Here is a 20,925-nt window from a genome sequence, read left to right as displayed (position 1 = left end):
CAATCCCTGTAACCAGGGGATCACAGCCCTCGCCTCTATTGCTGAAGCACACCCATACCCCAGCCCCTGCCCTGTGCCCCTATGGCTGGGGCAGGGAGGGCTAACAGTGCTCCCCGCTATTCCCGAAGCCCACTGACACTCCTGTCCCCACAAACAGGGCTCACAGCCCCCTGCCCGCTATTCCCGGAGCCCATCCACACTCCTATTCCCACAGCCGGGGGGTCACAGCCCGCCCCGCTATTGCCGAGCACACCCACACCCCAGCCCCTGCCCTGCGCCCCGTCCGTGTCCCCGGGGTCTGTCGCAGCCCCCTGCCCTGTCCCCGGCTCGCTCCGACACCCCCGGGCCCGTCCCAGGCCTCGCGTCCCCCCCGTCCCGTCCCCCCCGTCCCGGGCCCTCCCCGGGGGAGGCGCTCGGGGCCCGCGCCCGCCATGTTTCCCGGCAGCGCTCCCTGCCCGCCGCCCGCCTGAGCCTCCCGGGGCCGGCCCGGCCCGGCCCGGGGCCGCCCGCCCTCCTCCGCCGCCGGTGAGTGGGGCCCGGCCAGCGGGGCCCGGCCCGGGGCTCCCGCTCCGCGCAGGCCGCGCAGCCTCGGCCTCGATTAGCGCCGCGGGCCGGGAGCGGGGCGCGGGGCCCGGCCGCGGCGGGCGGGGGCGGCGGGCCGGGGCCGGCCGCGGGAGGGGGCGGGCGGGGGTCTCTCCCCGGCTGGACGGGGGGTCCCGGCAGCCCCGGGCCGCCCGGGCACGGCGGGGACCGCGGCTCGGCCCGTCCGGCCGGCCGGCTGGGCCGTGCGGCGCTCGGGGAGGGCTGAGCCCGCGGCCCCTTCTCTCCGCAGGGACTCGATCGACAACAGCTGCCCAGGGTTTGTCCGTGTGGCAGCGGGCGCCGGCCGGGACCCCCGAGGGACCCGCGGCTGCCGGGGCTGCCCTGGCTGCGAGTGCCCGAGGAGAGGCCGGTTCGGGCCGGGAGGGTCCCGGTGTGGCCATGGGAGCGCTGGTCTGAGCTCTGCGGGGGACCCCCGGGTGCGGAGCCGAAACCTGCATCCCCCAGCTGAGGACAAGGAGGGATAAACCAGAGGTGATCCGGTTCCGTCCCACGGGAGCGCTCCTGGCAAGGTAATGGTTTCGTGTTTGTCTTGTTTATTCCCTCGGTGAGGCAAGTTTTGTAGGAGCAGGAAGGGAAGCGGCAGGGCTGGCTGGGAGGTCGTGGGTGCTTCATGCACCCCACAAAGGCAGCACTGCTGGGAGCTCCTGGTACCAACGCCGTGGCTTTGTGCCCGAGCTGGAGCCCCCCGCACCCACCATGGTCCTGCGCACATCCTCTCCCCTTGTTCTGTGTCAGAGTTGGACTGGCTGCAGCCACGTTGTCCACACACATTGGAATTGTGTGTGGTTTTTGTTTGTGCCTCATGGTTCTCATTTGGAGCACTGTGGTGGGTTTGGCCCTGTAAATGCTACACCGTGTGTGGCTGGAAGGGGCCGGTTCCTGGGGCTGGAGGTAACTGCATGTGATCCAGAGAAAAATTATTAAGATTAAATTTAAAATTAGGTTTCAGCGTGTCAGCTGTTTTCCCTAGGAAGGTGTTCTGGAATCACATCTTACTGCTAGAAAGAAAACCTTATCTTTATTTCCAGCCTAACCATGCTAACATCCCCCTTACCCACGTATGTCAGAGCAGAGCGTCAGTGGGTTCTTTCTGCATCGCTTGCGTCATCTTCCTGAGAATTAAAAAACTAAACCAGGCTCGAAATGAAAACCAAAATGTGACTGACTGGGCCTGCACTGGGCGTGTGAGGTGTGGGTGTTCGGGGGGGGCATCAGCAGTGCTGTGGGGGCACATTTGGTAGAGCGGATTGTTGGGGTCTGACGTGCTCGTGTGTCACCGGGAGTTTAGGGAGCCTCGTGGTGCAGCAGGGAGAGCTGGGAGCCAGTTCCTGTTGGATTTGCAGTCTGGCTCTGGGCAGCTCTGGGTGACTTAAGGCCCCAGGACATGGATTTTAGGAACCCTGAGTGCTCGAGGGTCTGGGGGCCTGGTGTGGTGTTGCACGTGCAGGAACCGGGCTCTCTTGGGATCCTTTGTGCTCCTTCCTGATCAGCTGCAGCACACAATGCCCGGGTGCTCAGGCCCTCACAGCTGTCTATTTGTGATTGCTGGCTGCAGCTCGGTGCCTCGGAGGGGCGAGGATGGCTCAGGAGACCAACCAGACGCAGGTGCCTCTGCTGTGCACCACGGGCTGCGGCTTCTACGGCAGCCCCCGGACCAACGGCATGTGCTCCGTGTGCTACAAGGAGTTCCTGCAGAGGCAGCAGAGCAGTGACCGGATAAGCCCTCCAGGTAGAGGATTTTTTTCTTGGAAATCTGTCCTAAATGGGTGTCTGGGTCCAAACTGTGTTCTTGGCCACCAGATTTACCCCCTCCTTGAAAAATCATCTTTCCCTTTCTATGGATACCCAGGGCTCTAAATCAAGGACCCAAGCCCTCAAGCACTTCTGTTCCCTGTCAGGAGGGGCACTTGCTTTCTTCCCAGTCTCACCAGTTTGTGAAGCCCCATGCCAGCCAGCACCTCCCAGTAAACTGCAGAATTTCACATGTGCTAATGGTGATCCCAGCTTTCAGCTATTTCCTGCTCCCTGATGAGGTGCTGACTGCTGGGAACCATGACAAAGCCCCACAATGAAGTTTTATTTGGCCTATTTTTATTATATTCTTATCTTAACAGTGTGATATCTAAAAGCCATGACTTACAAGGTTTGTTTCCTGCACTTGGGATGGGAGCAGGGGAAGGATGCTCTCTGCAAATGTGAGCAGGGATTTCTTTTGCTGGGGGTTTGTGCAGTACCACACGTACAGAGTGAGAAATGCCTCTGAGAGTTCTTCCACAATTTCTTCCTGGGAGTCATGGAATTCATCATGGCTTCCCTTGAGTCACCCACACAAAATATGCTCAGGAACATGACTTTTCCTGACAAAGGCTCTTCCTAAGACCCCAGCTTAGATCCTCAGCTGACACAAACCCATATGTGTCTGTTGAAGCCTGTTCCTTTCAGCAGATGAGGATCTGGTTTTTACACCTTGGAGAAGTTACAATGTGCCATTGGGTTCAAGATCCAGACAGCCCTGGTGTCCCACAGAGTCCCAAATTTGGCACAAATTTGGAGTAGGAGCAGGGATATGGGAGTGATCCCAACAGGGGTGTGCTCTCCCAGCTCCAGTGTGGAACAGGAGTGTAAGGCCTGCTGGAAGTGCTTGTTCTGCTTTCTCCTTGACTGTCCAGCACCTGAGGAACTGGCTGGTACTGCCCAGAGACCTGACCAAGCCTGCTCTTGTCTCACAGCACCCAGTGGTCCCAGCAGCAGCCCCATGGCCCCCGAGGCCATTGCAGGACAGTGTGCAGAGGGAGACTCCACACCTGAGGATGCAAAAGCCAGGTAGGGGCAGAGTCTGCAGGGGAGGGGATCTAAACCCTGCTGAAATCCAGCTCTGGAACACAAGGGACAGGCTGTTATCCTTTATATGACTGTGAACAGGCTGGGTCAGACTTTGTGTTATGACTCTGGTTTGTTTGGAAGATTGAAATGTCCCTCAATCTGCTGCTGCTGATGTCTGATGTGTAGAGTGAGGTATCAGAGGGTTGGTAGTAAATTATCTTGGTTCTCCTGGAGCCAGTGCACCTTGTTTGTCCCTGGCTCTGTTCAACTGTTCAGTTTCTGCTCAGTCACAGGTATTGGGATTTTTGGGGTTTTCCTGTCCAGGGCCAAGAGTTGGACTTGGAAAGGTCACGAGGATCATCAGCTCAGAATGTCGTGTGATTCTAAGTGAAAGCACCTGCTGGTGACCCAGTCTGGAAGCTGTGACAGCAGGATTAGAGACCTTGGGCCTGTTTGATGGGGAGGAGGACAGAGCTGCACTGAGCTCTACCATCACATTACAGCCCTGACTCATAACTGTGTTTTTCTCCCCCTGGACTTGTTTGGATAGGCTCTTGCCTTGTCTTTGAGATATAATTGGGTGCAAAAGGAAACTGAGATCATCACAGATTCATTCCATCTATGTCTATAAAGAACTTTGATCCCCGATCTCAAGGGGAATTGACCTGCTGTGCTCCTGACCTACTTTTGAATATAAGGAAATAAACTTTATGGGCTGAAGGTCTCTCCCACATAACTAACTGTCTATCAAATGAAAATACTTGTGTTTTCTCTTTTTGTTTGTCTGCTGCACATGCTCCCAGCGCTCAGACTCCTGTGACCCATCAGATGACAGCCATGAGCATATCCAGAGAGGAAACCAGCAACGAGACAGAGGAATTCAGCAAGACAGATGAAGCCTCATCGGCTTCTTCCTCATCAGGTAGGCTGGTTGGTTTGTCCTTTGCACAGATCTGAGTGCCACTGAGCTCAGGAGTCCATTGGAGCAGCAGGGACAGCTGCTGACCCCGGGGTGTGTCCCCTCCCGGCAGTAAAGACACACCTGAGAGCTGAGGAGGAAACTTATTTTGGTGACAGGGAGGAGAGCAAATGCAGTGCTCGAGGGCAGGCTGATAGAGATTGCTCTGTGGGCTGAGGGCTGAGTGGCTGCCAGCCCTGGAGTGGCTGGCAGGAGGATAATCTTCCATGACGCCTCTCCCAGCGCATGGCAGCGAGCCCGGAGCGTCCCACAGCCTGAGCTGCCGGCACTCCCCTGCCAGCTCCCGAGGGGGAGGCAGGGAGAGGGATCCATCCCTGTTTTGGTGTGCTGTAATGTCCCATTTTGGACTTCCAGGTCATCCCCCCAGGTGTGCCTATACCTCTCTCCCTTCCCCCTTGCCCCCATGCTGAGTGAGTCCTGTCAATCAGGCTGAACATTCCAGCAAGGCATTGTGTGGTTGGTCGAGTTCAAAGGATGCCCCTCAGGCCCAGGGGTCATTGGCCTGTCTGGGTGTCATCTTCCCCTGAGACCCTGCCCCTCTCACCTGGTTGGTGCTCACCTGTACCTCCCCTCCCCCTGTCCCTGAGCTTAAAAAGGTGATCAGACCATGCGGGGGGATTCTGTTGGAGCAGTTCCTCACGTTCAGACCTCTGTAACCATGGAATAAACCTCTGGACATTAAACCCTCCAGCAGAATCCTCTCCTTTTCTCTTCACCATCGCCTGAAGCTTTCCTCCTGAGGTAAACGGGGTTCCTAACAAGCCTGGACTTGTTCAGTGCCCAGCTGCAATCTCCAGCAAGCCAAGGTATCTCTGGGGTGACACACCGCAGTTGCTGCCTTTGGCCCAGCAGCGAGGGTCAGACTGGCCCAGGCACAATCTAACTGGAAATATTGGGAGCCGTATTCCAATACATCCCAGCCTTGCAGAGAAGTGGCTCCTTTGTGGCAGTGCCTGGGGGTACTGGAGGCCTGCTGTTGTCACCCTGTGTGGTGGGGGAGCTGTCCCTCGGGGGGCGTTACACAGGGAGGAGCAGCAGAGGCACTGCCCAGTGTGGCACATCCTCCAGCTGATGCCATGAGCAGGTGATGTGCATGCAGACACCCTCCTTTGCTCAGCTGACAGCTTTTGCATTGAAAGCTAAAAAAGCCCAGGAGCTGTTGGTTGCTAAAAAGCCAGGCTCTAGTCACCACACATGGCTGGGCATTGTGGGTTAGGTAATCTCTGCTTGCCTGCAAGCCCAGGGGGCAATTTACAACAGGCAGGTGAGAGGCTGTTAAAAAGAGGCTTGGGAGAGCCTGCCCCTTTCATCTGCCTGTGTAATTTTTAGGAGGCTGTTTAGGGTAAGCTCCACAAAGCTGTCTCTGTTTTGTCTCCTCAGAGCAGCCTGCACCACAGGTGCTCCAAGGAGCAGTTGGAGCTCCCTCCCTCCTGTTGACTTCTCTAACCTGCTTAGGTACTGGAGGAAATCCTGCTAAGCATCAATGACCTTTAACAATCTGGCTTTGAGAGCTCAGTTTTCCCTTTGGTAGATTAGAGGCAGTGATGGATATCTGTGTAAAGCATTCTAAGACCTACATTTGGGGAACACTTACATAAGAGTCAGCAAAAATAATTAGTAGTACTTACAAGGGGTTAATTTTTTTTCTCCCTGCGAAGATTAACTGTGGGCTCAGCTGACAGCTGTGTTGCTGTACAGCAGCTGAGCTGTAGTGACTATCCAGTCACTGTCCAGTGGCCAATTCAGCTTTGGATTTAAGGCATTTGAAACACAGAGAAAGCTGTGAGGTGGAGATCTCAGTGGAACAAGGCAAATCTCACAGTTTGTGGTATGACAGCCAGGGCACACAAAGAGTCATCAGAGCCTCAAGCAGCTCCTATAATAAAATGAATATTTGGTTTATCAAGAAAGGCAGCAAAACTCTTGCCTCTGTTTCAGGTACCCTGCTTGAGATATCCCAGAACACGGCTGAGGGCAAGACGGCTTCGGAAAAACCGAAACCGAAGAAGAATCGCTGCTTCACCTGCCGGAAGAAGATTGGGCTGACTGGTGAGTGCCTGCCTCTGGGAAAGCTTCCCTGTGCCCCAGGCAGCCCAGAGTGAGAGCCCTGTGAGCACAGTGCTGTGGTGCTGCTGGGTTTGGAGGGTCAGAGGCTGGAGGTTCCCCCCGAATCCATCCTGGAGCTGTGGTGCTGCAGGAGAGGAGGGAGGAGAGCTCTGACCTGCAGCAGCACTGGCTGAGGCAGCAGCCTGGGAACATCCCACTCACTGTCAGGGTCCTGGCAGCCCTTGGGAGCAGGGTTGGATGCAGCAGCACCTCTTGGTTGTTCCTACTTCTTGGCAGAAGCTGCTGTAGAGGAAGGCAGAGCTTGCTGTGGATCGGAATCCGCTCCCGGTCAGGTCTGTGGTAAAGCTTTCGTAACAGTGACATGAACTGAGCTAGACCCAAATGGAAAATCCCTCTCCAAGACTCATCCCATTTGTTAATGCTGCCTGATTTCCACTGTTAGCTTCCTGAGAGCAGGATGGCTCTCAGCATGCAGCCTGTAAAGCTGGAGAGAGAAGTGCTGGGATGGTGTCAGGGCACTGCAATCAATGGGAAAACAGCTTCTGCAAAGTGAAGCAATTAATTTGGCTGTGGTTTGTTAATAAAAACATCATTCCCCTAAATTATCTCTGGCATTTAGTGCTTCTCTGGAAGAAAGTTAACTCTGGAGCTGTGCAGGTCATGCTATTCTGGCAGAGCACTTGCTTCTGTGGCCTGCTTGGGGCATCCAGCTGTTTTCATGGATATAAGAGGCTTTGGCCAAGTCTAGACTGGAAAGTTTGAACCTGAGCTTGCCTGGAAATCCATGGGCACTGTCCTAGAATAGGGGTGGGTTTATAAACGGGGATCTGGGCTGGGTGCTCTCTGCCCAGTCTTCAGGTTGCAGAGAGGATTGTTTTCCTGGATGAGGGTTTCCTTTAAACTATGAGAAGTTCTCTTCTTTAGGATTCAATTTACAGAGAACTCCTGTGAATTCAGGGCATTCAGAATAAAATTATTTTTCTAAACCAGGAGTAAACTGGCACCTTGGAGCAAGGTGTTTGTGGGCCTATAGCTGGAAAAACATGAAGGGACAGAGTATGGATTCCCTGCTGTCCTGCAGCACATCCCCTGCCTTGCTTTCCCAGTGTGCTGTGTTAATGGTAGCACTCTGAGCATTGTCCCTGAGTGAAGTGACTAAACTGGGAATTCTGAAGCCTAAGTAGCTCAGACATGATCCTATGGTGGTGACAGCTCTGCTGGTCAGCCCAGCTGCTCCTGGGGAGCTGGGCTGGCTTGGAGGGCTCAGCTCCAGCTCGGGCTGCCTGGGGAGCCTGGTCTGGATTAACAGTCTGGCACTCTGCAGTGCCTGGCTCGTCCCTTGTCCCCGGGGAATGTGGACAGCAGCTGCTCTGGGAGCCTTTCCCACCATGTGACAGCTGGGGCTGCCCAAAGCACACAGAGCTCCTGGGCCAGAGCAAAGCCAAGAGCCACCCATGAATGAGGAGTCCCTTTGGCCTGTGGGGAGCTGCAGCCCCCCCTCCCTTGGCCCTCTCTCTGCATTGGTGGCATTTCCTGGCATGGCAGGAAGGAGCCAGGCCCTGCTGCCTTCCTGCCCAGCTGGATGGGGTCTGATGTGGCTTTGTCTCTGCTCTTCCTCCCCTCAGGCTTCGACTGCCGCTGCGGGAACCTGTTCTGTGCCATTCACCGGTACTCCGACATGCACGCCTGCCCCTACGACTACAAGGCAGAAGCTGCTGAGAAGATCCGCAAGGAAAACCCCATCGTTATCGCCGAGAAGATCCAGAAGTTGTGAAGGGGTCCGAGCAGCTCGAACTGCAGCCAGGCTGCCTGGTGCTCCTCCCCTTCCTCCCAGCCTTCCTCCTCCTCCTCCTCCCAGCCCCCGCGGCGGTGCGAGGGTGGCTCCGGCAGCGCACACAAACCGGCCCCTGGACACGGGGCCTCCTCGCGCCTCCGGCAGTCACTCGTGTTCCTCCTCTCCCTCCCTGCCTGCCCGACAGCCACAGCTCAGCTGATGTGTTCTCAACCAGCTTCCCAAAGGAAAAGGGACCGTCCTGCCCCGCTGCTCTGGCTCTGAGACCTTCGCACTCGCCTCTTGCTGGGCACGGTGGGAGGAGCCGGGCTCAGCCTTTCCCTTCCCGGCGACTCCGAGTCCTGCAAACCACCCAGGGCTTGTGGCCGCAGTCCCTGAGCAGCCTGGGCTCTGTCCCTCTGCCTGCAGCCCCGGGAGCTGGGGGATCCTGGCAGCCAGGCTGCCGTCTGCTCCCGGGGAGGTGTTTGCTCTCCCATGCAGAGAAGTTGATTCTGTAGTTCCAGCACCCCACACCCCTCTCCCCGCCCTCTGTTGATGCTGTTGGAGAAGCACCAAGGGAGCTGAGCAGTGACGCTGGCACAGGGAAGAGATTTTGTGGCTTGAAGTGAGGTGGGCCGGGCAGGACCTTCCAGAAGGTTCTGCTGGCTGCCTTGTGCCTCTCCCCACGGGGAGGGAGGCAGGGACACCCCTGCTCCAGCCTCCTGCTCCAGCACCCCTGGATAACCCCGGCTGCTTTCCCAGCAAGGTGTGTGTCCCTCAGTGCTGCCTGTGCCTGCTCTCCTCTCTCCCCTCTCTCTCCTCTCTCCCTGCCTTCTGCCTTACACAAGTCGCTCTCATCAGGGTTGTGCACAAAGCTCAGGTCCCCACACCTCTGCGTCTGGACCTGTCCCTGCATCCAGGTGACAGTGGGGTCCCCTCCTCCCATGTGGGCCATGCTGGCATTGGGGAGAGCTCGGGGAGCCCACCCAGCTGCCCTCCGCTGCCTCCTCCCTCCCTGTGGGCTGAGAGGCAGGGCCAGGTCCCCAGGAGATGCTCTGCAAGCCAGACAGAGGGAATTGGGGCACAGGGAGAGTCACAAGGAGGGTCCCAGGGTGCCCAGAGGTCCAGGTGGGGGCTCAGAAATGCCCATGGAGAGACCCAGGGAGCAGGGAGAGGTGCTTGGAGGGCTCTGGGCTCACTGAGAGAATTCCCTGAGGTGCTGGAAGGCCCAGGGAGGGCTCTGGGGTGCAAGGGAAGGCAGAAGGAGAACTTCGGGGTACAGTGAACATCCTCAGAGGCCTCAAGAACCCCAAAAGCCACTTGGAAGGCTCTGGGGGTGCACACACTCACACAGGAAGGGAGGTGTAGGAAAAACCAAATGCCACTCAGTACCACTGCAGAAAGGGCACCTGGAGGGCTCTGCTGGGAGGACCCGGGGCTCAGGGATGCAGCACAAGGCAGGCAGAGGCTCCTGGGGCACAGCCACAGCCTCTGCCATGCCCAGGGGATTCCTGGGAACACCAGGCTGTGGCCATGGGGCTCTGGCTCTCTTGCAGAGAAACCCGGCTGTGTCCCAGGGGACAAGCAGCAGCCTCTGTCCCACTCTGCTGGCCATCCCACGCTTTGGAAGCTTTCCCTTGGTGTCAGCAGAGCTGCAGGGCCCAGCTGGGGGAGATCTCAGCAGCTCCTTCCTTCCAGGGGCTGTTTTCCTGCCCTCCCTGTGGCAGTTCTGCCCGGGTGCTGCTGGGGGGATCCCTCTGAGTGTTTGGTGTCTGCAGTCTGCTCCAGCCAAAGCAGTGTGTGCTCTGTGCCAGCTGCCAGCAGCATCTGAACCTCCCAAACTGCTGCAAACCCCCCTCCAGCACTGAGAGGAGTGAGGCTGCCTCTCACCAGCCTTTTCCTCAGGTTTTTCCTTCTGGATAACATTGACATCATGTCTGGGGCAGGCAAGTGGCTGCAGCCCTGCACACACCTGGGAGCTGGAGCTGGTGCGTGGCCAGGCTGGGTTTGCCACTGAGCTTTTGGCTGAGGATGATCCCTCAGCCTCGGGGGATGCAGGAATTGCAGCCACCAGCGCCAGGGAAGTGCAGCAGCTCCCATGGATCCCTTGGGAAAGCCCACAGCCACCTGCTTCTCCAGCACCGGCCCTTTCCCTGTTCTCCCTCCCTGTCCATGAGTGTAAATACAACACAGTCTAGTTTGCTTGGATGCTGTGGGTGCTCTCTTTCAGGCAGGGATGTCTGTGGGGCTTGGCTTGGCTCTGCTGGGGTGGCTCTGGGGCTCTGTGCCTCAGTTTACCTGTGGATGATCACTGACAGTACCTGGAGCTGGCTGGGGATCAGACCTGCACCCCCACATCTCAAACCCACCAGGGGCTGGGCTGGGTGATCCCCAGAGGTCACTGCAACCCTGACACGTCTGGATGAGCAGGAAGCCCTGGCTGGGTTTGAGGGGCTCTGAGGTTCTCCTGGGTTCCCTCTTGTGTGCAGTCACCCCTTGGGGCAGGAAAGGGAGTTTGGGACACCAAAGCCTCCCCTTCCCCATATCCACTTGGGGCATTTGGGCTGTGTGTGGTACCAGGATGACCTCAGCAAGGCTTGGCTTGGTGACATCTCTGTGGGGAGACACGGGAAATGGGGGAGGATGGCCAGGAGGGAGGGCCTGGATGAAGGCAGAGCTCCGAGGGCCTGGTGGGCACAGCGGAGCCCCCTGTCCCCACTGCTGTCCCGAGGCATCAGAACCTCCTCCAGCCCCTCTGCGAGGGACAGATCAGATCCTGATCGGGTTTCACGGTGATTCAGAGCAGGGGAGTGACCGATCCACCTGCAGGCCCTGCTGCCATCCAGAGGGACCCTGAGGGGCTGGGTGGGGGCAAACCTGGGGGGGGTCAACAAGGGCAAGTGTAGAGTCCTTGTAGACCCCCCAGGGGCCAGCACGGGCTGGGGGTGACCCATGGAGAGCAGCTCTGCAGAGGAACCTGGGGGTGCTGGGGGGTGGCAAACTGTCCCTGAGCCAGCAGAGTGTCCTGGGGACAGGGGGACACTGGGACCCTGCCCCTCTGCTTGGGGGGCACATCTGGGGTGCTCTGTCCAGTTCTGGGACAAGAAGGACAAGGAGCTACAGTGGAGGCTCCAGAGATGATTTGGGGTCTGGAGCTTCTCTCTGATGAGGAGAGACCACGGGAGCTGGGCTTGGTTAATCCAGAAAAGACAGAGAGTGTTGGGTGTTTGGTTTTTTTAAAAAAGACTGTAAAATAAGACAGTTTAAAGTCACAAAACTCCGAAGTTACATTTGGGAGTATAACAATATGGAGAACAGGCAGGTTTACATCGATCCAAAGCAACCCCAGCTGCAGAGCAGTGCCAAGCAGCCCGTGCCTGGAGTGCAGCTGCCTTTGGGATGTCGCAGTGCTGATCAGAATGTCCAAGTGCCGCTGAACTCCTCCACTCGCTGCTCGCGGGTTCTCGGCGCTTTCTTCAGGATCCCCTCATTGGCCGCTTCTCCTGCATCTTCTCCAAGGCCATCTGAGCCAGTGTGCGCGTGTCCAGCTGTCCTCGTCCTCCTCCTCGTCATCCTCCTTGTCCTCCTCATCCTCCTCCTCGTCCTCCTCATCATCATCCTCCTTGTCCTCGTCCTCCTCCTCATCCTCCTCCTCGTCCTCCTCCTGGTCCTCGTCCTCCTTGTCATCCTGCTCCTCCTCATCCTCCTCCTCCTCCTCGTCCTCCACCTGGTCCTCCTCCTCCTCCTCGCTGCCCATCATCTGCTCCGGCATCGGGGCTTTCTCTTTCGCCTCCTTCTCCCACTTGCCGGCCCCCAGGGCTCCCCCGCTGCCCTTCATCCGCAGGGGACCGCACTCCATGACTTCTTTTCAAACTTCTCAGTTTTTGTCAAATTTTATACAGTCGCAAACCCATAGAAATCCATCGGTTTAATGTTCATTGGTCCCGAGTTGCGCAGTTCTTAGTATTTAGTTTCCTATTGGATACGGATTTCCTCGCCTCTGATGTTAATTAGGTCTTCACTCCTAATTTGGGGTAGATGTTCGCTGATGTTTCGCCAATGGCCCTTGATGGCCCTTATCTCTCGTGTATCTCTCGGCCCCTGTGATGCCGATCTCATTGTTCCTGGTGGAGCAATGCTTTGGAGGGAAACTGCCGTTCCCTTCCCCCGGGGCAAAGGCGAACAAACGTGGCTAAAGTTAGGAAATAAAAATTTTAAACTTGGTATATTGTCCAACAAGAGGAGATCTCACCAATCCCCCTAAGTATCTCCAACGTGAGTGCCAGACCCCTTCCAGTGGTGCAATGGCCATAAATTAAATTAAACCACAAGTTCCACCTCAACGTGAGGAAAAGCTTTTTTTACACTGCGGTTGGCAGAGCGCTGAGCAGCCGCCCAGGGAGGCGGTAGAGTCTCCCTCTCCGGAGACATTCCACGTGCTCCAGGTGGCCAAGGCCGGCCTGGATGATCTCCGGGTCCCTTTTGGGATCCTTTTGGGATTTTGGGATCCATTTGGGATTTTGGGATCCATTTGGGATTTTGGGCTCCAGGGGCCGAGCAGAGGCCGCGCCGCCTCCCCGCCATGAAGCGGCCGCGCTGTTCCCATGGCAACGGGCGCGCGACGATGGCGTCACTTCCGGCCGGGGCGGGGCCAGCGCCGCCCCCGCCTGGGAGGCCGCAACGGCCGCGGGGCCTCGGGCAGCGGCGAGCGGGGCCGGGAGGATGAGCAGGTACCGGGTGGGGACGGCCTCACGGGCCGGGGACCGGCACACGGGCCGGGGGAGGCTTGCGGGGAGCGGGGCCCGGCGTTGAGGCGGTCACGGTGTATTGGTGGGGGTCCCCAGCGCGGCCAGAGGGAGGGGAGGCCCCGGCACGCGGGGGAGGCCGCGCTGGTCGGTGGGGAGGGGACGCAGTGGTCAGTGGGGGGGGGCACAGTAGGGGGGACACAGTGGTCAGTGTGGGGTGGGGGGTTACAGTGGTCAGTGCGGGGGGGACAGAGTGGTCAGTGTTGGGGGGAGACAGTGGTCAGTGAGGGCGGTAAGTAGTGGGCAGTGCGGGGGGGTTCCAGTGGTCAGTGAGGGGAGGACAGAGTGGTCAGTGACGAGGGGATACACTGGTCAGTGACGGGGGGACGCAGTGGTCGGTGAGGGGGAGATACGCTCAGTGATGGGGGATACAGTGGTCAGTGTCGGTTTGGGGCGGTCAGTGAGGGTGCGGGACCCCCCCAGCGGGCAGGGGAGGGGAGAGGCCGGGCAGGGTGAGCCCCCCCAGCGGGCGGGAGAGGCTCCGGTGGGCGGCGTGAGGGCAGGGGCAGTGGGGGCGCACGGGGACCCCCTCAATAGTCAGGGGGGGTCTCGAGGAGGTCACTGGGGGGATCGGGTCCTGTGGGGCTGTGGGGGACACGCACTCAGTGATCGGGGAAGGGTCCCACTGCTCAGGCGTCCCCCAGTGATCAGAGAGGAGATTGGGGCCCACAGCAGTCGGGGGGTCAGTGGGGGGGGGGGGGGTCTCCATGCTTGTCTGCACAATGGACAGCGAAGGGGAGAACTCAGTGCTGGGGAGGGGGAAAGGGTCAGTGCTGGGGGGAGGCCAGCAGCGGGCAATGGAAGGAAACGTGTTTGCAGTCAGGGTGGGGGTCCCACAGCCCGGTCAGGGTGTGCGGGGTGAGGGTCCCAGAACCCGTGCCGGGTGAGGGTCCCGTTTCTACTAGGGTAGGGGCAAGCCGCCCCAGTCCGTGGTGGGGGCCCCGCAGAGCTCAGTACAGCAGAGATCCCCCCTCGGTGGGTGTGGGGTCGGTGTGTGTGCGGTGGGTCGGGGCAGGGGCCGGGCAGGGCTGGCCACCCACGGCGGGCTGTCCCCAGCTGGTGCCTGGCTTTGTCCCAGCGTGTGCTGGACACACGGCACGAGAGTGACACGCGGGCTGAGTGCCCGTAGTGCCACCGGACACCCCGTCCTGCCCTGGGAGTGCCAGCCCCGGCAGGGACACGGCGGCCACGTGCCCGGTGTCACACCGGCCTGGCCCTGCTGTGGGTGGGCACGGGGCTCCCACCGGGGCGCGGGGCATCCCTTCACTCCCGGTATTTTGGCTCATTTCAGTGCCAAATCCCAGCCTCGGTGCCATATCCCTCTTCCACCCTTTCCTCCCCTTTCCCAGGCCTTCGGAAGCAGATGGAGCGAATTCCTCGGGGTGTGGGCTGGTTTGACATTCCTCAGCTCAAGCCTATGCCCAAACTTGCAGAAAATAGTTGCTTTTTTTTTTTTTTTTCTTTCTTTTTTTCTTCCTCTTCCCCCCTTCCTCTCCCCTTTCCCCTTTTTCCTCGGGATTCGGCACTCCCGAGCGCCTGGGTGGCCCCGGGGGAGCCGCGTCCTTTGTCCCACCAGCCGTGTGGCTGCCGTGGGGGTGGCGTGTGTGGGATGCGCGCTCGTCCTCGCCCCCTCCGCGTGGGCTGCCGAGTGTGGCAGGAGCTCGGATTGCAGGGAGGGAACGCGGGGGGACACGTGTGGTCACGGAGGGGACAGACAGAGCCCTCAGATCCCCCGCCCTGCCCGCAGGCCCCCGCAGCCGCCGGACGGACAGATGGACACGGCAGCCCCGGCCCGCGCTGCTCGGCCGGCGCCAGCCGTGCCCAGGGCCAGCTGAGGACGGGGCGTCTCCGGGCCGGGCGTCGTTGCCGGCCTCTGTGGGATCGGGATCCTCCCTCGCTCCGGGCGCGGCCGCCTCCCCTCCCGCCTCAGCCATGAACGGGCTGTCGATCAGCCAACTGTGCTGCCTCTTCTGCTGCCCGCCCTGCCCCAGCCGCATCGCGGCCAAGCTGGCCTTCCTGCCCCCGGAGCCCACCTACGCCATGGTGCCCGAGCCCGAGCCCGTGGGCAGCACCGGCTCCCTGCGCGGCGCCGCGGGCCGCTGGAAGCTGCACCTGAAGGACAGGGCGGATTTCCAGTACTCCCAGCGGGAGCTGGACAACATCGAGGTGTTCGTCACCAAGAGCAGCCGGGGTAACCGCGTCGGCTGCATGTACGTCCGCTGCGTGCCCGGCGCCAGGTGAGTCACGGCGGGTGTGCCGGCTGGGGCTCTGCTGGGCTGCCCCGGGGCTGCCCTGGGGGCTCCTGGCCCCTCTTCCCCCTGGCTGGAGGAGCTGGCCCTGCCTGGCCCTGCCCCGGGCTTTTGGAGGCTCCAGTGGGACAGGTGAGCTGCGCTCCCAGGACCGGTCTGGCCGCCCTGGCAGTGGGGTTAAAGCAGGAGCAGAGGCAAAGCTGAGGCTGTGGGGTGTGGGGATTCCCCAGGCTGTCTCACAGGCCCCTGTGTCATGGCACTGATGCAATGCTCCAGGTATTTGCACGGAGCTTGGGGGCACCAGGATGGCTGCACCAGCTGCTTCTCCCCATGCTGACCATGTGCCAGCCAGGAGAGCCTGGCTCAGTCAAATTCACAGGGACATTTGATTCCTCAAGGAACAGAGTGATGGAAGTGAAAGCCAGGAGGGGTTTGGTCACTCCCATGGGTCTGAACTGGCACCTTGGAGTGTGAGATGGAGACCCCCTCCTACTGCCAGGAGAGTACTTGGCTGCTGCTCCCTGAGCAGTGACATAATTTGGGGGTTCAGGTGCAGAGGGTGGCCATGTCACCCCAGCTGACCCCTTTCCTATGTCCTCCCAGCAGCAACAGGTCCTCAAGGAGCAGCATCCCAGACTGCAGGGGAGAACCTGGGCTGGGGGGAACCAGGCCTGCCAAACCTGGGGTATCAGGTGCTGCTGGCTGTCTGACCTCCCCCAGCTCATCCTGTCACTGACTCCATCTGGGGCTCCTTGGGCATCCAGGTCAGGATTGGAGGCTCAGCCTGGCCACAGACCCCTCAGGCCAGCAGGGGCTCAGCAGGGAGTGAGTCCTGCTCCCTCCCTCTGGCAGAAGGGAGCCAAGCTCTCATCAGTCTGCTATTAGTGTTAATTTTTATGATTAACATTGTTTTTCCCCTTATGGTGGAAATTTCTTGTGCCTTGTCACTCCCACAATTCACTTCTCTCTCAGCATCTGGTGTCTTGCCAGGCTCAGGAGAGAAAAAACCCGCTGTCAGAATTCTTACTTGAAATCCCCATTGGGCAAACGGCCCCAAATCCTGAGCTTTTTACCAAAAATAGACTCAAAAACTTCAACAGAATCATCAAGCTGCCTGTTCCTGCTGGGAGTGAGCCCCTGGCTCTGTCAGGGAAGGGTCTGGGGGCGTCACAAGGAGCTCCCTTGGTGGCTGGAGGGGTGTTGGCCCTTTGTGCGCAGGGTTTGCTTGCTGGAGCTCCAGCAGAGCCCAGATTAACATTCCATACCCACATCCAGGTACACGGTGCTCTTCTCCCACGGCAACGCCGTGGACCTGGGGCAGATGAGCAGCTTCTACATCGGGCTGGGCACGCGCATCAACTGCAACATCTTCTCCTACGACTACTCCGGCTACGGCGTGAGCACGGGCCGGCCCTCGGAGCGCAACCTCTACTCCGACATCGACGCCGCCTGGCAGGCGCTGCGCACGCGGTGAGCGGGCACAGCCTGGAAACCCTGCAGGAAAAGCCTGGGCTCAGCAGCCTGCAAAACAGGAAACACCCAGGAGGGCAACCCTGGGCTGCTGGAGACAGGAAGGGGTGGCTGGAAAACTGTAGAGGGAGCAGCTGGGGGATTCAAGGGGCAGGGATGCTGCAGGGCATGACCTTGGCACAAGCTGTGCTTCCTGTGTCACTGTGCCAGGCTCGGCTCTGGTTCCCCTGGCAGGCTTGGGATGCAGCCCCGTGCCAGGCTCAGCCCTGATTCCCCTGCCAGGTTTGGGATGCAGCCCCATGCCAGGCTCAGCTCTGATTCCCCTGCCAGGTTTGGGATGCAGCCCCATGCCAGGCTCAGCTCTGGTTCCCATGCCAGGTTTGGGGTGCAGCCCCATGCCAAGCTCAGCTCAGGTTCCCATGCCAGGTTTGGGGTGCAGCCCCGTGCCAGGCTCAGCTCTGGTTCCCATGCCAGGCTTGGGGAGCAGCCCCATGCCAGGCTCTGCCTCCTCTTCCTCAGGCCTGGTTCATGGTGTGATCCAGAGCTGGGGCTGCCCCACTGGCTGCAGTCCAGGCTCTGAACACCCTGTAACTCTGACCTGGTGAGGGAAAGCTTTGACATCCCCCAGATCTCAGCTGGCAGCTCAGCCCTGGCTGCTCCCTGGTCCTTTGGGAGCTCAGGGAGCTGCTCTGGGCCCAGCCATGAGGAGCTGGGGAAGATCAGGGGGACAGACAGACCCCAGACCTGCCGGGAGCTTTGTGGGTGCAGTGACCAGCACAGAGTAACCCCTGAGCTGCCTCTGCCTGCCCACTGAGCTGCCCTGTCCCACGCAGGTACGGGATCAGCCCGGAGAACATCATTTTGTACGGACAGAGCATCGGCACCGTGCCCACGGTTGACCTGGCCTCGCGCTACGAGTGCGCGGCCATCGTGCTGCACTCCCCACTCACCTCCGGCATGCGCGTCGCCTTCCCCGACACCAAGAAGACCTACTGGTTCGATGCCTTCCCCAAGTGAGTGCCCTGGGCAGGGGGCATGGGGGGGTTGGAGGGGCAGTGCCCAGAGCAGCTCTGCTCAGAGCCAGGGGACCATTTTTTGTGATAGGTTTAAATATCCCCTTTCGGCATCTTCTTGCCCTGTATTTGGGGCCCTCTGGGAGTTGTAGCCCTGCCTGGGGTCACTGTGCCCCCTCCTGAGTTGTAGCCCTACCTGGGGTCCCTGTGCCCCCTCCTGAGTTGTAGCCCTGCCTGGGGTCCCTGTGCCCCCTCCTGAGTTGTAGCCCTGCCTGGGGTCACTGTGCCCCCTCCCCGTGCCATGTGTGTACCCCACTCCTCTGTGCCATCACCTCCTGGTCACCCCATCCCAGTGCCTTTGCCCACCAGCTTTGGGGCTGTGCCGCTGGCCCCTGTCAGGTGTCACAAGCCCTGGGTGTCCCTGGGACCCCTCTGTCCCCCAAGAGTAATTCCTTGGGGATTTTCCTGCTCTTCAGATTTCAGGAGGGGTGCTGAGAGGCTGAGCTTTTCCTTTGCCTCTCCCTTGCAGCCAGGCCCGTGGGGCCCAAGGGACAGTCCCTGAGCCGGAAGCTGTGGCTAGAGCCACCAGCCCACGCTCTGCATCCTGGTGGCCTCACGTGGCCTTTGCGATGGGCTGGGACCTGTGCTTCCCTTCCTCAGAGCTCAGCAGGGCAGGGCTGTCCTGCTGCAGTTCCCATCAGCCCTGCTGAGGTCCCACGGGGATGTTGTCACTGCTGTCTGCTCCTTATCTGTCACACTGGGGCAGATCTTTTCCTTGGCAGAAGCTCTGTGTCCCTCCCTGTCCCTGTGCTCTGCCACGATCAAAGAGCATTTCCTGGTCCCTGTCCCAGGGGATGTTTTGGGGGCAGGAGGAGTGGAAATGTCTCATTCCCTGTGCTCACCCCTTCTCTTCTCTCTCCCCCATCCACCTTTTTGACAGCATCGAGAAGATCTCCAAAATCACCTCTCCTGTGCTCATCATCCACGGTACAGAGGACGAAGTCATCGACTTCTCGCACGGCCTGGCGCTGTTTGAGCGCTGCCCCAAGGCCGTGGAGCCGCTGTGGGTGGACGGGGCAGGGCACAATGACATTGAACTCTACAGCCAGTACCTCGAGCGCCTTCGGAAATTCATCTCCCAGGAGCTGGCCAGCCAACGCAACTAGCCAGGGCCACAGGCAGGGGGGTTCTGCTTGTTTCTCCAGTTCTCCCAGTAGCTCTCCCCAGTCCCTGCTGCTGGAGCTGTAATGAGTTTGCTCAGCCTCGGCTCCAGGCTCAGGAGAGGGCAGGAGGCCCTGCAATGGACAGTGTTTGCTCTCAGATGTGAGCACAGCTCTCCTCCCTGCTGGTGCCAGCCTGGCGCTGCTGGCACCCCCGGCCCGGCTGGCCAGAGACGGCAGCTCCCTCCTTGCCCCTCCCCAGAGACATGAGCCCACCCTCCGGGGGTGGATCCTTGGCTTCAGACACGTCCTCGTCCCCTCTCCCAAACCGGTGACGTCCCCGAGTCCCTCCCGGCCGCTCTGCTGCTCTGACCATAGCAATAAGGCGAGTTGGAGAGGGGCTGGGCCGGCCCCTCGCGGTGTCCCCGTGCCTGGGACACGGGAGGTGGCAGTTCCTGCTCTCCACGGAGCTTTCCCGGGCCCAGCGCTGGCCGTGCCCGGTGGTCACCCCGGCTGGGGCAGAGCCGTGTCCCCACGGGGATGATGGGGATGCATGGAGGAGGTGCCCCCCTGCCCCACACCTCCTCCAGTCTGGGCTGCTCGGACTTCCCAGAGCACTCCTGGTGCTCAGGTCACCCCTGGAAACCTCCTCGGGGCATGGGAGGCAGGCAGCAAATAAAGAGCAGAGGTTTAACGTTTCACCTGTGTGTGCCCTTTCCCTGGCTACCCCTGGGGGCTCCTGAGCCAGCCCCAGGGTGTCCAGCCCCTCAGCCTTCCCCCTGTTCAGCACCTTACCAAGATTGCCCTTGGCCAGGTCCCCAGTGCTTGTCACCCTCCTCTGGGGACTGGGTGACCCCAAGGTGCCAACAGGAGCAGGGAAGATGCCCTTGGCCCCTGGTACCAAAGCTCTTTGTGTCCAGTGGGACTTGGGGACAGCAGGAGCCCATTCCCCCCTCCTGTGTCATTAGGGGGTCCCACAGGTGCAGAGGTGGAGGATGGCCTCAGCCTTCCTGGGGCTGGGTGTGCCACAGGGCAAGGGGGACATCCCCATGTCCTGCTCTGTACCAGGCCAGCACAGCGAGGGTGGGCACAGGGTGGTTCTGGGGTCCCTGGGATGGTCCTGGGAGAGCAAACCTTACTTTTGACCTGCTCCATGCCCAGTTCTGACCAGAGCTGTGTGGGGACCTCAGTGATTCTGGGGGTGCCCAGGCCGTGGGGGCAGGTGCAGGGGTGTCCCACAGTCCTCCCACCAGCACACAGGAGATTTGCTCCAGGGAAGGGTAGAGGCTCTAATTGGTGATTTTTGGGACAGTGCCTGCTCTTCCACCTCAGGAAGAGCTGCCTATCTGTGTGTTTTCCTGCCCCTGGGACATCCCTGGCCGCAGCCCAAACAGCAAAACACTGCTGAGCCCTTCCCTTCCCCTCCCTGTCCCTGTCCTGTCCCCGACAGAGGCCCTGGGGCCTGCCAGGCTCATGTGAGGAGGGATTTAATCTCCTTAGGGGCTCAGGGGCCAGGCGGGGGGGCTGCTGCACCCCCACGCTCTGAGCACTCCAGTGCACCCATTGTTTGGGGCTGGGGGGTCGAGGTGGGGGGCACGGGACCCCCTGCTCCCCACAGATCCCTCTGCCCCCAGGAGCAGAGCAGGAGGGATGAGCCTTCCTTGGTGCTGGGGCTGTGCTGGAGCTGGGAGAGGAGTGGGTGGCTCTGGAGGGGGCCTCACTCATTCCCAGGGGGATTTTGGGGTCCAGGAGCTGCCATGTCTGGCTTCTCCCTGCACAATCCCCCAGTCCTTCCTTCCCCATCCCAGCAGTGGCCAGGTGGTTTAGGAGCCTTGGGCTCACACATGTGTGGGAAGCCAAAGCTGCCCAGCCCAGCTCCCTCTGGCCCCACTGTCCCAGGGCTCCCTAATCCTGGCACAGAGACGTTCTGTGTGCACCCAGGGTATTTTTATCCTCTTACTGCTGCTGTTTCCTGTTGAGCTGCG

At 60.0% G+C, this 20,925-nt stretch overlaps 2 protein-coding genes across 2 annotated transcripts; both read left to right on the top strand.

Moving 5' to 3' along the window:
- The first annotated feature begins 455 nt into the window (after positions 1-455).
- On the top strand, positions 456-10,451 carry LOC131093495 (AN1-type zinc finger protein 5-like). The gene is made up of 7 exons (XM_058040664.1): positions 456-525; positions 833-1,112; positions 2,159-2,332; positions 3,333-3,426; positions 4,230-4,348; positions 6,344-6,454; positions 8,098-10,451. The coding sequence occupies exons 3-7, from the start codon at positions 2,182-2,184 to the stop codon at positions 8,244-8,246; spliced, it is 624 nt and encodes a 207-aa protein (XP_057896647.1). The 5' UTR covers positions 456-525; positions 833-1,112; positions 2,159-2,181; the 3' UTR covers positions 8,247-10,451.
- A 2,459-nt stretch (positions 10,452-12,910) lies between these two features.
- On the top strand, positions 12,911-19,641 carry ABHD17A (abhydrolase domain containing 17A, depalmitoylase). The gene is made up of 5 exons (XM_058040658.1): positions 12,911-12,973; positions 14,796-15,285; positions 16,573-16,767; positions 17,601-17,780; positions 18,721-19,641. Exons 2-5 carry the CDS (start codon positions 14,981-14,983, stop codon positions 18,944-18,946), a joined length of 906 nt encoding a protein of 301 aa, XP_057896641.1. The 5' UTR covers positions 12,911-12,973; positions 14,796-14,980; the 3' UTR covers positions 18,947-19,641.
- Positions 19,642-20,925: the final 1,284 nt, after the last annotated feature.

Source organism: Melospiza georgiana, chromosome 26 (genome assembly GCF_028018845.1).
Source record: "Melospiza georgiana isolate bMelGeo1 chromosome 26, bMelGeo1.pri, whole genome shotgun sequence".
NCBI lineage: Eukaryota > Metazoa > Chordata > Aves > Passeriformes > Passerellidae > Melospiza > Melospiza georgiana.
This window is presented reverse-complemented; position numbering and strand designations above follow the sequence as displayed.